This window comes from Brassica oleracea, chromosome C3 (genome assembly GCF_000695525.1).
Source record: "Brassica oleracea var. oleracea cultivar TO1000 chromosome C3, BOL, whole genome shotgun sequence".
NCBI classification, from domain to species: Eukaryota; Viridiplantae; Streptophyta; class Magnoliopsida; order Brassicales; family Brassicaceae; genus Brassica; species Brassica oleracea.
The window spans coordinates 10,136,301-10,148,626 of record NC_027750.1 but is presented as its reverse complement, the minus strand read 5'-3'; the positions used below and the strand labels follow the sequence as shown (position 1 = coordinate 10,148,626).

The window sequence follows — 12,326 nt, the reverse complement described above, 5'->3', positions numbered from 1 at the left end:
TATATCATCAAATGGTTAAAAACTTAACATATGCAACAAAAAACATAAGCTGGCGAGTGAATAGAGCTCTTGTCATTTAATATTTATGGCTATCCTGAACAGATAGAAAACTGTGCAATGCCATTATCTCTCTTACAATAGTGATTCTGCTGCAAACTACAGCCTTTGTGCTAAGTAGAAGAATACTTTGGTCATTGAGACTACAAGACATAACCTTGGAAAATAAGAGAAACTATGGGCTCAAGTCGAAGTTTGTCTCCAACAAGTTGTGAATTTTGGACAGGGAATCAACCTTAAAATCAGGATGCAGTCCGGTGACAGAAAAATCATCTGGTCCATACCTTCCGGTTTCATCTAGCAAGCATGTGAAGGCTCCAGCTCCTTTCCCACATGCTATCTGCAGAATCGAGTAAAGAAAGATCACTTACACGGAAGAAATAGTCTGAGAGTTGGTATGCAATCCCTTCCGCATATCAAATCTTTAAACAATTGCATAAGAAGGGTCCATCTATAAGCTTCTCTCATGCATTGCTTAAAAGATTTTGCTATACATAAAGATTTTATCATCATGTGCCACCACTCACATCATCTTTCAAGCTGTCACCAACCATCATGACTTCGTTAGGTGGGATATCCCATGTAGAACATATGTGCAGCAAAGGGTCAGGGTTTGGCTTATACGGACGAAACTCTCTGCCCAGTGCCGGAGTAAAGATAACCTAATACAATGAAAAGTAATTAGAGAAGGCCTCTGATCTCTTTCTTTCTGATAAACAAAGTGACTCAGCAAAACCAATCAGGCAGGCAGCTTGTAAAACAGATTTGACAAAAAATGTCTTTAGTTCTGAGATCAAGCTAAGAGCTTAAGAATGCTATACCTCAAAACGTTGGTGGAAGATGTCAATAGCCTTCTTAACATTGCGTGTAATCAGCCCCCTCCTACAAAATTGAAACAACGAGTTGATTATCTTCTTACCACTGAGTTTTATTGCATTCTTAACATTAAGCTAAAGGTTAACAGGCCACAGAAAACAGAGAGTTATAGAGAGAAGAATCTGAAAACATACTTTATCTTTTTGGAATCAAGAAAGCCACATAGTTCAGCAGCCCCTGGAACACAGTTTTCGCCGCATTAGAAGAGAATCAAACCTCTAACCACCAAAGGAAAACTACATTCATAACATATGTGAAAGACAATGAAAGTTTTCAAACTACTTCTCAAAACGGCATAACATATGATTTAGTAAGACAATGACAGCTCAAAACTACTCCACATACTTCTCTCTTACATCACAAGATTCAAAAAAATGTTATTTTCTTTGAAGTTTCAATCTTTATCAATTGCAACACTACCAAGTCTCAATCTTTAACCCTATTCTTAACCAATCTCAAGAATCCAAGGGGAGGGGAGGATGAATCCGCACCGGGCATGATTTGGAGCTTATCGATTCCCTGTTTCTCATAATCGGCGATAGTTTCATACGCCTTCTGCTGTTTATCGACGCTCCACGACTCTATGTGGTGAAGAATGTCGATTCCGGTAGGGCTCTCCGCCTTGATGCGCTTGTACTCGTCTTCACCTAAGACGGACCTGTACATTGCGGCGAAATCGATGACCGGCACCGTTAGAGTTCCGTCCATGTCGAATACGACGCCTCTGAGGCGAGATTTGGCGTTGGTGGTGAGATTCGCCATGGAGATCGAAGAAGAAGAAGAAGGTCTGAGTGTGAGAGAAACAAATGTTCTTGATAAGAGGAAAGTCATGGTTAACTGTAATCGAGGCACATACGGTTTTTTATACGGTTCATAATTAATCTGTTCTTCTTTTAAGTTTTAAAGCTATTTTTAACAAATCCGGTTCGGTTTAACTGAAATCATGAATAAGTTCGGTTTAATTGAAATCATGCATAAGTTCGGTTTAAGGAGGGGGCGTAGACACTGCAGAAATGCGCTACGTTGTCATCGTCTCCTCCATTGAAATCGAACCGGATTGGTTTTGGCGAATTTCGAAATTGAAATCCGGTTTGGTTAATAAGGGTAATTTTAGGAATCAAAAAGGCTAAATGACTTGCGTGGATTCGCTGCCCTCTCTTTCCAGGGAGAGAGACGAAACGAAGCATCAAATAAGGGAAAAACAAAATTAAAAAAAAAAAAAAAAACTGGAGAGAAAACGCGAGAAAGTTTATGAGTTTCTGCGAGAATCTGCAGCTTTCCAGGGCAATTATTTTTTTTTGGTTTAAGCTGAAGGAAACTAACGTCTATGCTAATTGTTGGTGATATTTCGTCTGCAAACCTGAATGTAGCCATAATCTTTTGTTTTTTACGTCGGGAGAGAGAGAGAAACGTTCGTGATAGATATATTTGTGTCTGATTCAACATTGGATTCATGGTGGAGAAACTTCCCGGGAAACACCTTCTGATTGGGTTCTCAGGGATTATCTCTAATGTTTCAAGGATAATCTAACCAGATTTGGACGTAACAATGGTAATAAGAGACTCTCTTCTTTAATCTGCATTGCGATTTCTTCGTGTTGCTCATGTTCTTACCTTTTTGATCAGGCTGCTTTGGGGTCGCTCGTCTGGGTAGAAGACACAGATGATGCCTGGATAGATGGAGAAGTTGTCGAAGCTAACGATGATGATGTCAAAGTCATCTGCCAAACCAAGACGGTTAGTTTATCCCCTTTATGCTTCATCAATGAGATTTGCTTGGCTCTTAAGCTACATTGACGATGGCTAGTGAACATAAAATGTTCATATTTTTTTTTCATATAGGTTGTGGCAAAGGCAAATGCTGTCTACCCCAAGGACCCTGAGTTTCCTGAACTTGGTGTCGATGACATGACCAAGCTTGCCTATCTGCATGAACCAGGGGTTCTTCTCAATCTAAAGGCCCGGTACAATGCAAATGAAATATATGTAAGCATGTAACGTTTAACATTGTTTCTTTCAATAATTTGATGTCACGATTGATGCAAAACTAATGCTAGTTTGTTCTTGAAATTGTTTCAGACATACACAGGGAATATACTGATAGCTGTAAATCCCTTTAAAAGATTACCACACCTATACGGAAATGATATAATGGAACAATATAAAGGCTCGGATTTTGGAGAGTTAAGCCCACATCCTTTTGCTGTTGCTGATTCTGCATACAGGTTATCTTCTTGTTTTTGTTTTGTAGATGAACCATTTTTAACTAGCACTACCTGTTTTTTTTTTTTGGGACTCACAATCATTAAAATTTAGAAAAATGATCAACGAGGGAGTAAGCCAGGCGATCTTGGTGAGTGGAGAAAGCGGTGCTGGGAAGACAGAGAGCACAAAGATGCTCATGCAGTATCTTGCATTCATGGGCGGAAAAGCTCAGAGTGAAGGACGCTCCGTAGAACAGCAAGTTTTGGAGGTAGATAAACACTATCTATCTACATTCTCTTATTAAACATAGATGTATTCTTACTCTTCTCAACTTATTTGCAGTCAAATCCAGTTTTAGAAGCTTTTGGTAATGCCAAAACCGTCAAAAACAATAATTCAAGGTGGGACTGTCTTTAACATTTCTTGATTTTTCTCTGTTCTTGTTATTTTGTTGAAGCCACAACTTGACATATATTGGTAAATCTCATATTGCAGTCGTTTTGGTAAATTTGTGGAGATTCAATTCAATCATATGGGAAGAATCTCAGGAGCTGCTATTAGAACATATTTGCTTGAGAGGTCAAGAGTTTGCCAAGTTTCTGATCCTGAAAGAAACTATCATTGCTTTTACATGCTTTGCGCTGCGCCAGAACAGGTAACTATGGTCCCTTCCATGCGTACATTCAGATCCGGCCATGAGATTTGGTTGTAGGCGATTTAGTAAATATTTTATTAATTTTTTTATATACAAATTTGGGAGCCTATTTTTATGTAATTTTCTTCAAAAATTCTGTGAGTCATATGCAAATGTTTCATTCAGTTTTGCCCAGAACCGGCCATGCGTACATGTGAAAGTTCTGCATGTCTAATGCTTTTAGCTTTCAGGAAATTGAGCAGTACAAGTTGGGGGAACCAAGCACATTTCACTACCTAAATCAATCGAATTGCTATTCGTTGAGTGCACTTGATGATGCCAAGGAGTATCTAGCTACGAGGAAAGCTATGGATGTTGTTGGGATTAGTTCTGAAGAGCAGGTACTTTCTGGTTGGTCATTTTACATGATCAGTAATGAGGAAACCTCTTCTTACATTCTACTTTTGTAGGATGCAATCTTCCGGACAGTTGCTGCTATCCTTCATCTAGGAAACATTGAGTTTGAAAAGGGAGAAGAATCAGATGCTGCAGAGCCTAAGGACGATAAATCCCGGTTCCATCTGAAAGTGGCTGCTGAACTTTTCATGTACATTCTTCATCTGAATAACATATTTATTTTCTACAGAAGTTAGAACCATGATTGATCTTTGTTGGTATAGGTGTGATGAGAAAGCTCTAGAAGACTCCTTGTGCAAAAGAGTGATGGTGACTCGTGGTGAAAGCATTACAAAGTCGCTTGATCCTGGTAGTGCAGCTCTAAGCAGAGATGCTCTTGCCAAGATTGTCTATTCTAAACTGTTTGATTGGTAGGTTTACAATAATGGACTCTTATCGAAGGGCTTAACGTCATTCTTTAGATTTAAATTGCTAAAAGGTTATAAATTTAATGCTCTCAGGCTTGTGACTAAGATCAATAACTCCATTGGACAAGACCCAAGTTCAGAATACATTATTGGAGTCCTGGATATATATGGATTCGAGAGTTTTAAGACAAACAGGTGCTTAACCGGTATGCTCTTATATTCATCAAATGTTAAATATCCTTTTGTGATTTGATTCTTAACTAGATACGCTTTCTGAATGAATACCTTAGAGTTGATTAAAAAAAAAAAAAAAAAAAAAAAAAATTAGCTTTCAAGTTACTTAAGATTTTCTTGTAGTTTCTGACAATAGTAATCTTCACACTATTGGGATTTTCTTGTAGTTTCTGACAATAGTAATCTTCACACTATTGGTCGTTCCTTCTGCGGTTCAACTGATAGCAGTAATCATCCTTTTGTTACAATTCCAACGTTTTCTCTTTTCACAAAATTTTTGTAGCTTTGAACAGTTTTGTATAAACCTGACAAACGAGAAGCTGCAACAGCATTTCAACCAGGTTGGAGACTAGTGCTCTTCTCAGATTCTTGATTCTTGATTGATCTTATTTTACGTTGATCCATATTCATGCATGTGTTCCTATCTTTTACAGCATGTGTTCAAAATGGAGCAAGAAGAGTATACTAAAGAAGAGATTGACTGGAGTTACATAGAGTTCATTGATAATCAAGATGTTCTCGATCTTATAGAAAAGGTAAGTAGTATCACAATGAGTAGTGTTGGAACCTATGATCCATTTCCTAGTAGAGATCCAGTTTCAGACATATGTTGATTTTTAGTTTCTAACACCAAATTGTTTCATGATCAGAAACCTGGTGGGATTATTGCCCTTATCGATGAGGCTTGGTAATGTATCAAAACATCATGTACTTTATTTATTTCTTGTTTGTTTTCTTCAATATGCGTGGCTGAGTTTGTGTTTGCCTCTACAGTATGTTTCCAAAATCAACACATGATACACTTGCACAAAAGCTATACCAGACATTTAATGGCCACAAGCGTTTCACCAAACCAAAATTGGCTCGTACAGACTTTACCATATGCCATTATGCTGGTGATGTTAGTGCCTCAGAAGCTTGTTCTTATAAATGTTTGTTAGTGGCAAAATTTTAAAACTTGGTGTGATGACCATATTCTTGTTTAATTTCAGGTCACTTATCAGACTGAACTGTTTTTGGACAAGAACAAAGATTACGTTGTTAGAGAACATCAAGCTCTCATGAACTCTTCAGACTGCTCCTTTGTCTCATCTTTGTTTCCAAAATTGCGATTGGAATCCTCCAACTCATCAAAGTTCTCATCAATAGGCTCTCAATTCAAGGTCTGATGATGCTAAGTTCAACAAATTCTCCTTATACATTATACCGTGATTCTGACCATGTACTAATGATATACAGCAACAACTACAATCTTTACTCGAGACGTTGAACACCACAGAGCCTCACTACATACGCTGTGTTAAACCAAATAACGTTCTTAAGCCAGAGATTTTTGAGAACATTAACGTTCTGCATCAACTTAGGTGTGGGGTAAGCTTAATATTTTCAGAGAACCTCATGCTTTTATTTTTTGCAACTGCAACAAAATTTTGACCTCTACATCATTTTCTGAGCTCAGGGGGTCTTGGAAGCCATTAGGATTAGTTGTGCTGGATATCCTACTAGAAAGCCTTTCAGTGAATTTTTAACTAGGTTCCGAATTTTATTCCCGGAGGCTGCAAACAAAAGGTAGATTCACCATTATTAACTTTCGCAATTAATATCTAAATTATTAGTCCAATGCAAATAATAGTTAATGATTTGACTCATATAAAACCGTTTTCTGCCTATGTTTATGTTTAAAGCTTTGACGAAGTTGATGCTTGCAAAAAGCTATTAGCAAAAGTGGAGCTAAAAGGTTTTCAGGTGCGTTTTCATATTCTTATCTTACAGTTCGTTATTTTTTATGGCCAAAAAACAAATAAAGGATACTGCCATTCACACTTTCGGTCACACTTCACAAGACTCTTATGTCACTACATTTATCTTTCAAATCACAGATAGGGAAGACAAAGGTGTTTCTTAGGGCAGGTCAGATGGCAGAACTGGATGCTCACCGATCTGAAGCTCTTGGCCACTCAGCTAGGATCATACAGAGAAAAGTCCTAACTTATCAATCTCGTAAAAAATATATGATGTTGCAGTCTGCTTCAAGAGATATCCAAGCCTTTTGTAGAGGTAATACATTTTGTGCTAAGAATTTTTAGCTTCATAGTTTTTCATGTCTCATTAGGCTTCTTTCTCCCATATGACTACAGGGCGCATGGCGCGGCTTCAGTTTGAGTCCATGAGAAGAGAAGCAGCTTCTCTGAGAATTCAGAAGCAGGCGCGGACGTATATATGTCAAACAGCCTATAAAAATTTGTGTATTTCAGCTGTTTATATTCAGACTGAGTTGCGTGCAATGGCTGCTCTAGTTGAACTTCAGTACAGGAAGAAGAGACAAGCGGCAATTATTATTCAAGCAAGTTTTAAAACCTCATTTTTTATGACAAATAATTTTTCATTCTTTTTGAGTATCAATAACATGCAAAAGTTACTTATTCCACAGAGTCAAATCAGAAGATGTCTGTGTCGTCGTCGGTATTTAAGAATGAAGAAAGCAGCTATTACCACTCAGTGTGGCTGGAGAGTAAAAGTTGCACGCCGAGAATTGCGGAAGCTTAAAATGGTGACATTCTTTCTTCACCTTCCATGAAACTTATGTTTTTCAACAACTTCACTGGATCATATGCATGCAGCTATGTGCCTACGTCATAATATTCTTTGTATTCCAGGCTGCTAAGGAAACAGGAGCCCTCCAAGAAACTAATACTAAGTTAGAGAAGGAATTAAAAGAACTCACTTCAATCTTAGAGCTTGAGAAACAGATGAGGGTACATGTCACACATGGCTTTTCACACGGAATGTTTTATTTTCTTAAACCATGATATGAGGCATCTGATCTGGCTACTTATGCAGATGGAGCTTGAGGAAGCCAAAAATCAAGAAGTGGAAGAATTGAAAGCAGCTTTAAATGATATGAAACTTCAGCTGGGGGAAACTCAAGAAACCAAAAGCGAAGAGATCTTGAAGTTGCAGTCCGCTTTACAGGACATGCAATTAGAATTTGAAGAACTTGCTAAGGATCTAGAGATGACGCATGATCTTGCCGCAGAAAATGAAAATCTCAAGGTAAGGCCATAAAGGTTTTATATTGTGGTTGAAAGTTACATAACATTAAAATTTTAGTAGTATGATTTTGTGTCCTTATAACTTCATAGGAGTTGGTGAGCTCATTACAAAGGAAAACTGATGAATCCGAGACCAACTATGAAGAAACAGGTAAGCAAAGTGAAAAACAAGAGGTTCCCGTCATTGACAATGATGTCATCATAAAACTTGAAGCTGAAAATCAACAACTAAAGGTAGGCTTTCTTGATATTGATTCTGAAACACAATCTTTATAATCTATATATCTCATCAAGCACACACCATTTATTAGGCGTTGGTCAGTTCATTGGAGGAGAAAATAGATGCCTTAGACCGAAAACATGACGAAACAAGCTCACACATCACAGAGCAGTTGAAGGAGAGCGCTTCATCTGATTATGAGATTGTGAGTGATCTTGCAGCTGAGAATGAACGTCTCAAGGTAAGCTTGTAGTATATGCTCTAATCATGCTCATTTTAATATTTTCATGATTGTTTTTTTTTTGTCGTTGATCTGATGTATGACACTTTTCAGGCACTGGTGAGTTCGTTAGAGAAGGAAAAGGAGGGTGCACACATGATTAAAGAAGAGAGTTCAACTGAGGATATTGATAATGAAATGACCAAAAAACTTGCTGCTGAAAACAAAGAACTATTTGTAAGTTTTTTCAGACAATGTATCCTTTCACCATTACAAGTTTGTGTGGGTTATGTCTCCCTTAAAACTTATTGAAAATTCCACAGGATCTGGTAGATTTGTTGGAAAAGAAAATAATTGAAACAGAGAATAAGTATGAGGAAGCAAGTAGACTTTGTGAAGAGAGGCTTCAGAAGGTTGTAGACACAGAGAATAAGTATGAGGAAGCAAGTAAACTTTGCGAAGAGAGGCTTCAGCAGGTTGTAGAGGCAGAGACAAAACTAATCGAGTTAAAAACATCCATGCAAAGGTTTGTCTATCTACATCCTCTCATAATTTATTCAACATAACTCGTATTAGATTAATTCAACTTCGAGGTGACGCTCCATTGAGTTACCATTCTTAATCAAGTTACTACATATATGCATTACTTATTTACTTCTTATCTTTAGGCTTGAGGAAAAGGTATCTGACATGGAGACAGAAGACAAGATTCTCCGGCAGCAAGCACTAGCTCATTCAGCTTCCCGGAAAATGTCTTCTCAGATGTCATTTACAGGACCTCCGGTAAACTCCCTCTATGCAATGTCTCATATATTCTTTATATAAATTTTCTTCAAGAAAAGTCTTGACCTCTTCCTATTCATGTACCTCTTGAAAGCCAATGGAGAACGGACATCATGTAAGTGGTCCAAACTTACAAGTTGGATGAACTGTTATTACATACACTTTTAATCATCTTTGCTATTTCTTACAGGCATCATTGGCTCCTATACCATCAAGAAGGTTTGGGACAATTTCTTTCAGGCGATCTCGGATTGAACGACAACCCCATGTAATGTGCCTAACGGAAACAAAAACTAACAATGTGAGATACCTCTTAAGCATTGGTTAAGTAGTTATGTTATGTTTTTGATGATGCAGGAATACGTTGACGTCCTTATCAAGTTTGTTTCACAAAAGGTCGGATTCAGCCATGGGAAGCCTGTTGCGGCGTTCACAATATACAAATGTCTCATACACTGGAAAGTATTCGAAGCAGAGAAGACCAGTATCTTTGATCGTATGGTTCCTGTTTTTGGTTCTGCTATTGAGGTAACCTAAAGTTTACATATTAGTATATCGCTTTGTAGCATTCATGGTTCGCACATCATGTTTCTTCTTTTATGTCCCTTTGCTAGAATCCGGAAGACAATGATCATTTGACCTATTGGCTAACAAACACATCTACGCTACTGTTCTTGCTTCAAAGAAGCTTGAAAAACCATAGCACAAGCAGTGCAAGTCCGAGGTTACCTCCTCAGCCGACTTCATTTTTTGGTAGGATGACACAGGTAACAACATATTATTCATTGTCTCCAAGAATAGCATGTTGAAAATGGTCATAAAATCTCTAACTTAAAAGTTTTAACGTATCTTGTTGGGGCATGACTGGCTATGTCTCAGGGTTTCCGTTCACCCTCTTCGGGAAGCCTTTCAGGAGACGTAGTGCAACAAGTAGATGCTAAAGTTCCGGCTTTGCTTTTCAAGCAGCAGCTCACAGCTTACGTTGAAACGATATATGGAATAGTGCAAGAGAATGTGAAGAGAGAATTAGAGCCCGTGCTCTTGTCATGCATTCAGGTAAACCCATCTATATATATGGTTTCCTGAAGAAAAAAAATCATAATGTTTTTCATGTATCTAGGTAACTTTCATTTTATCAAAAACTATGGAGCCAATTTTGTTTTTACTATTTTGTTTATAATTGAAAAATTTGTTTGAAATTATATTTTCAATGGAATTTTAAGAAAAAAGTAAAAATTTTAACATGTGTACAAAGAACCAAAACTTCATCTATTACGAAAGAGAGAGAGAGTAACTCTTAAGATCATGAATCATTGCAAGATATGGTCATCTCACTTGTTAGTTCTCAACTCATGGCTCAGGGACTGAAAGATTCATCAAATGAGCCCTCTTCAGATGACTTACCAGCTCAGTCATCTGAACAGAACTCACCAGCAAAGCCATCTGAAGATAAGATTCCACCAGAAAAGCTGCCTGAAGGTAGTTCACCAGAAAAGCCGTCTGAAGAGGACCCACATGCAAAGATATCTGAAGAGAATACACCGGCAAAACCATCAGCAGACAATGCACCAGAGGAAACTTGGCAAGGCATCATAGATCTATTGAACCGGCTTCTCGGCACATTGCAGAAAAACTACGTAAGAACTCTTCTTTATTCGAGGGTAATTTTAACTGTATCTACTTAAATGTCCTCTCTGAGAAAATTTCTTGTTACAGGTTCCTCTGTTTCTTGCTCAGAAGATATTCAGCCAAACATTCCAAGGCATCAACGTTCAAGTCTTTAACAGGTAAACTACACTCCCCTCATCAACCTTGTATAAACCACCCATCAAATATTGATCTGAAAGATGTAACATAAACTAATGCAGCCTCATGCAACAAGAATGCTGTACATTCAACATGGGCAAAAGGGTGGATGCTTTCTTAAATGAACTAGAGGCATGGTGTAGCCTAGCAACTGAAGAGGTAAAAGTTCATTTGCCTATCTTAGTAACCAAACAGCTCAGTCTCTTGATTGCAATCTTGAATGCAGTTTGTAGGGTCTTCATGGGATGAACTCAAACACACAAGACAAGCAGTGGTGCTCCTGGTCTGTCTTTTCTTTTAAAAGCAAATTTACAGAAACTTGAATTAACAGTAAAACACTCTCTCTTCTTCCTTTGTCCTGAACATATCAACTGATTCCTCTTCCAGGTTACAGAACAAAAGTCGACAATTACATATGATGATCTTACCACTAACCTCTGCCCGGTAACTACTCTCTCTTTTCCAAGATAAAAAAGAAAAGGAAAGGTGCTTGGAGAATACACCCTCTTCTGATCTCTCTCTTATCTCTTTCTTTAATCTCTCAGGCTCTTAGTACTCAGCAATTGTATAGAATATGTACCCTCTGCAAAATTGATGACGACAAGGATCAGAATGTATCTCCGGACGTATGTTTCCTCTTTACATCTCTCAAATAAACGATAATACATGTTACCAAATCTTCTTGTATCATTTCATTATCTGCTTTATGTTTTCTGTCGATGCAGGTGATTTCCAATTTGAAACTTCAAATTACAGATGAAGACGAAGACAGCCGTTCGTTCTCGTTAGACAATGATTCCAGGTACTAAAAATATTAAGGACTTGTAAATTTCTCGCAGTTATTCAGACATTATTCACCACCATAACACCTCATGAAACTGTCTTTGTGAAACTCAGCATCCCCTTTGCAGCCGATGAGATCTCCAACTGTATGCAAGAAAAGGAGTTTACCAATGTAAAGGCAGCGGTCGAACTCGCTGATAACCCTAACTTCCACTTTCTAAAGGACTGAGACCTATTTGGTCCGTTCTTCATCTGACAACTGAAATTGTACAGTATTCCTTTACTCCCTCGCACAGATTTACGCTACGTAGAATCCTACAGGTTTCGTCAATAGGGGTTTCAGAGGGCATCTTGAACTTACGTCTCTCCTGATTTGATTCTTACGTGTTCATTCTCTTCAGGGAGGTTAGGTTAAAGCAGACAATATTTTACTTGTGTGGCAAGAAACATCTCTATGTACAACTAATTTTTTGTAATCGGTTTTTTAACCTTTTTGTTATTGGAGAAATATTGATAGAGACCCTTACTGGGGGTTCACACACAATATTGGCATTACCATATTTTTAAATTTGTATGATTTTGCATTTTTTTGGTTGTAAGGAAGATGTGGCTTCCCACTCTTAGACATCAA

General features: G+C 37.8%; 2 protein-coding genes across 2 annotated transcripts; one reads left to right on the top strand and one right to left on the bottom strand.

Moving 5' to 3' along the window:
• Window positions 1-50: 50 nt before the first annotated feature.
• On the bottom strand, window positions 51-1,802 carry LOC106328256 (haloacid dehalogenase-like hydrolase domain-containing protein At2g33255). The gene is made up of 5 exons (XM_013766662.1): window positions 1,425-1,802; window positions 1,068-1,110; window positions 879-939; window positions 585-719; window positions 51-397 (listed from the first exon to the last, which is right to left on the bottom strand). The coding sequence occupies exons 1-5, from the start codon at window positions 1,762-1,764 to the stop codon at window positions 233-235; spliced, it is 744 nt and encodes a 247-aa protein (XP_013622116.1). The 5' UTR covers window positions 1,765-1,802; the 3' UTR covers window positions 51-232.
• Window positions 1,803-2,191: 389 nt separating this feature from the next.
• Window positions 2,192-12,293, top strand: LOC106328938 (myosin-10-like). Its single transcript, XM_013767485.1, has 42 exons — window positions 2,192-2,485; window positions 2,560-2,670; window positions 2,776-2,919; window positions 3,013-3,158; window positions 3,250-3,406; window positions 3,481-3,539; window positions 3,634-3,793; window positions 4,024-4,173; window positions 4,243-4,379; window positions 4,453-4,599; window positions 4,690-4,791; window positions 5,114-5,171; window positions 5,265-5,366; window positions 5,481-5,518; window positions 5,605-5,731; window positions 5,823-5,993; window positions 6,070-6,201; window positions 6,290-6,399; window positions 6,516-6,576; window positions 6,711-6,888; window positions 6,969-7,174; window positions 7,262-7,381; window positions 7,488-7,586; window positions 7,672-7,884; window positions 7,974-8,117; window positions 8,195-8,344; window positions 8,438-8,560; window positions 8,647-8,849; window positions 8,992-9,106; window positions 9,201-9,221; window positions 9,297-9,374; window positions 9,464-9,634; window positions 9,721-9,873; window positions 9,986-10,162; window positions 10,468-10,743; window positions 10,823-10,893; window positions 10,975-11,071; window positions 11,139-11,195; window positions 11,300-11,356; window positions 11,458-11,538; window positions 11,638-11,714; window positions 11,810-12,293. Exons 1-42 carry the CDS (start codon window positions 2,483-2,485, stop codon window positions 11,922-11,924), a joined length of 5,097 nt encoding a protein of 1,698 aa, XP_013622939.1. The 5' UTR covers window positions 2,192-2,482; the 3' UTR covers window positions 11,925-12,293.
• Window positions 12,294-12,326: the final 33 nt, after the last annotated feature.

Bases quoted from the DNA above. Each gene is read 5' to 3' on its own strand.
- LOC106328938 (XM_013767485.1), top strand. The intron at 7,885-7,973 runs GTAAGGCCATAA...ATAACTTCATAG, and splicing joins CAGAAAATGAAAATCTCAAG to GAGTTGGTGAGCTCATTACA. The intron at 9,635-9,720 runs GTAACCTAAAGT...TCCCTTTGCTAG, and splicing joins TTTTTGGTTCTGCTATTGAG to AATCCGGAAGACAATGATCA.
- LOC106328256 (XM_013766662.1), bottom strand. From the start codon at position 1,764: ATGACTTTCCTCTTATCAAGAACATTTGTTTCTCTCACACTCAGACCT. The intron at 940-1,067 runs GTATGTTTTCAG...TCAATTTTGTAG, and splicing joins CTTGATTCCAAAAAGATAAA to GAGGGGGCTGATTACACGCA. The intron at 398-584 runs GTGAGTGGTGGC...TCGATTCTGCAG, and splicing joins GTGACAGCTTGAAAGATGAT to ATAGCATGTGGGAAAGGAGC.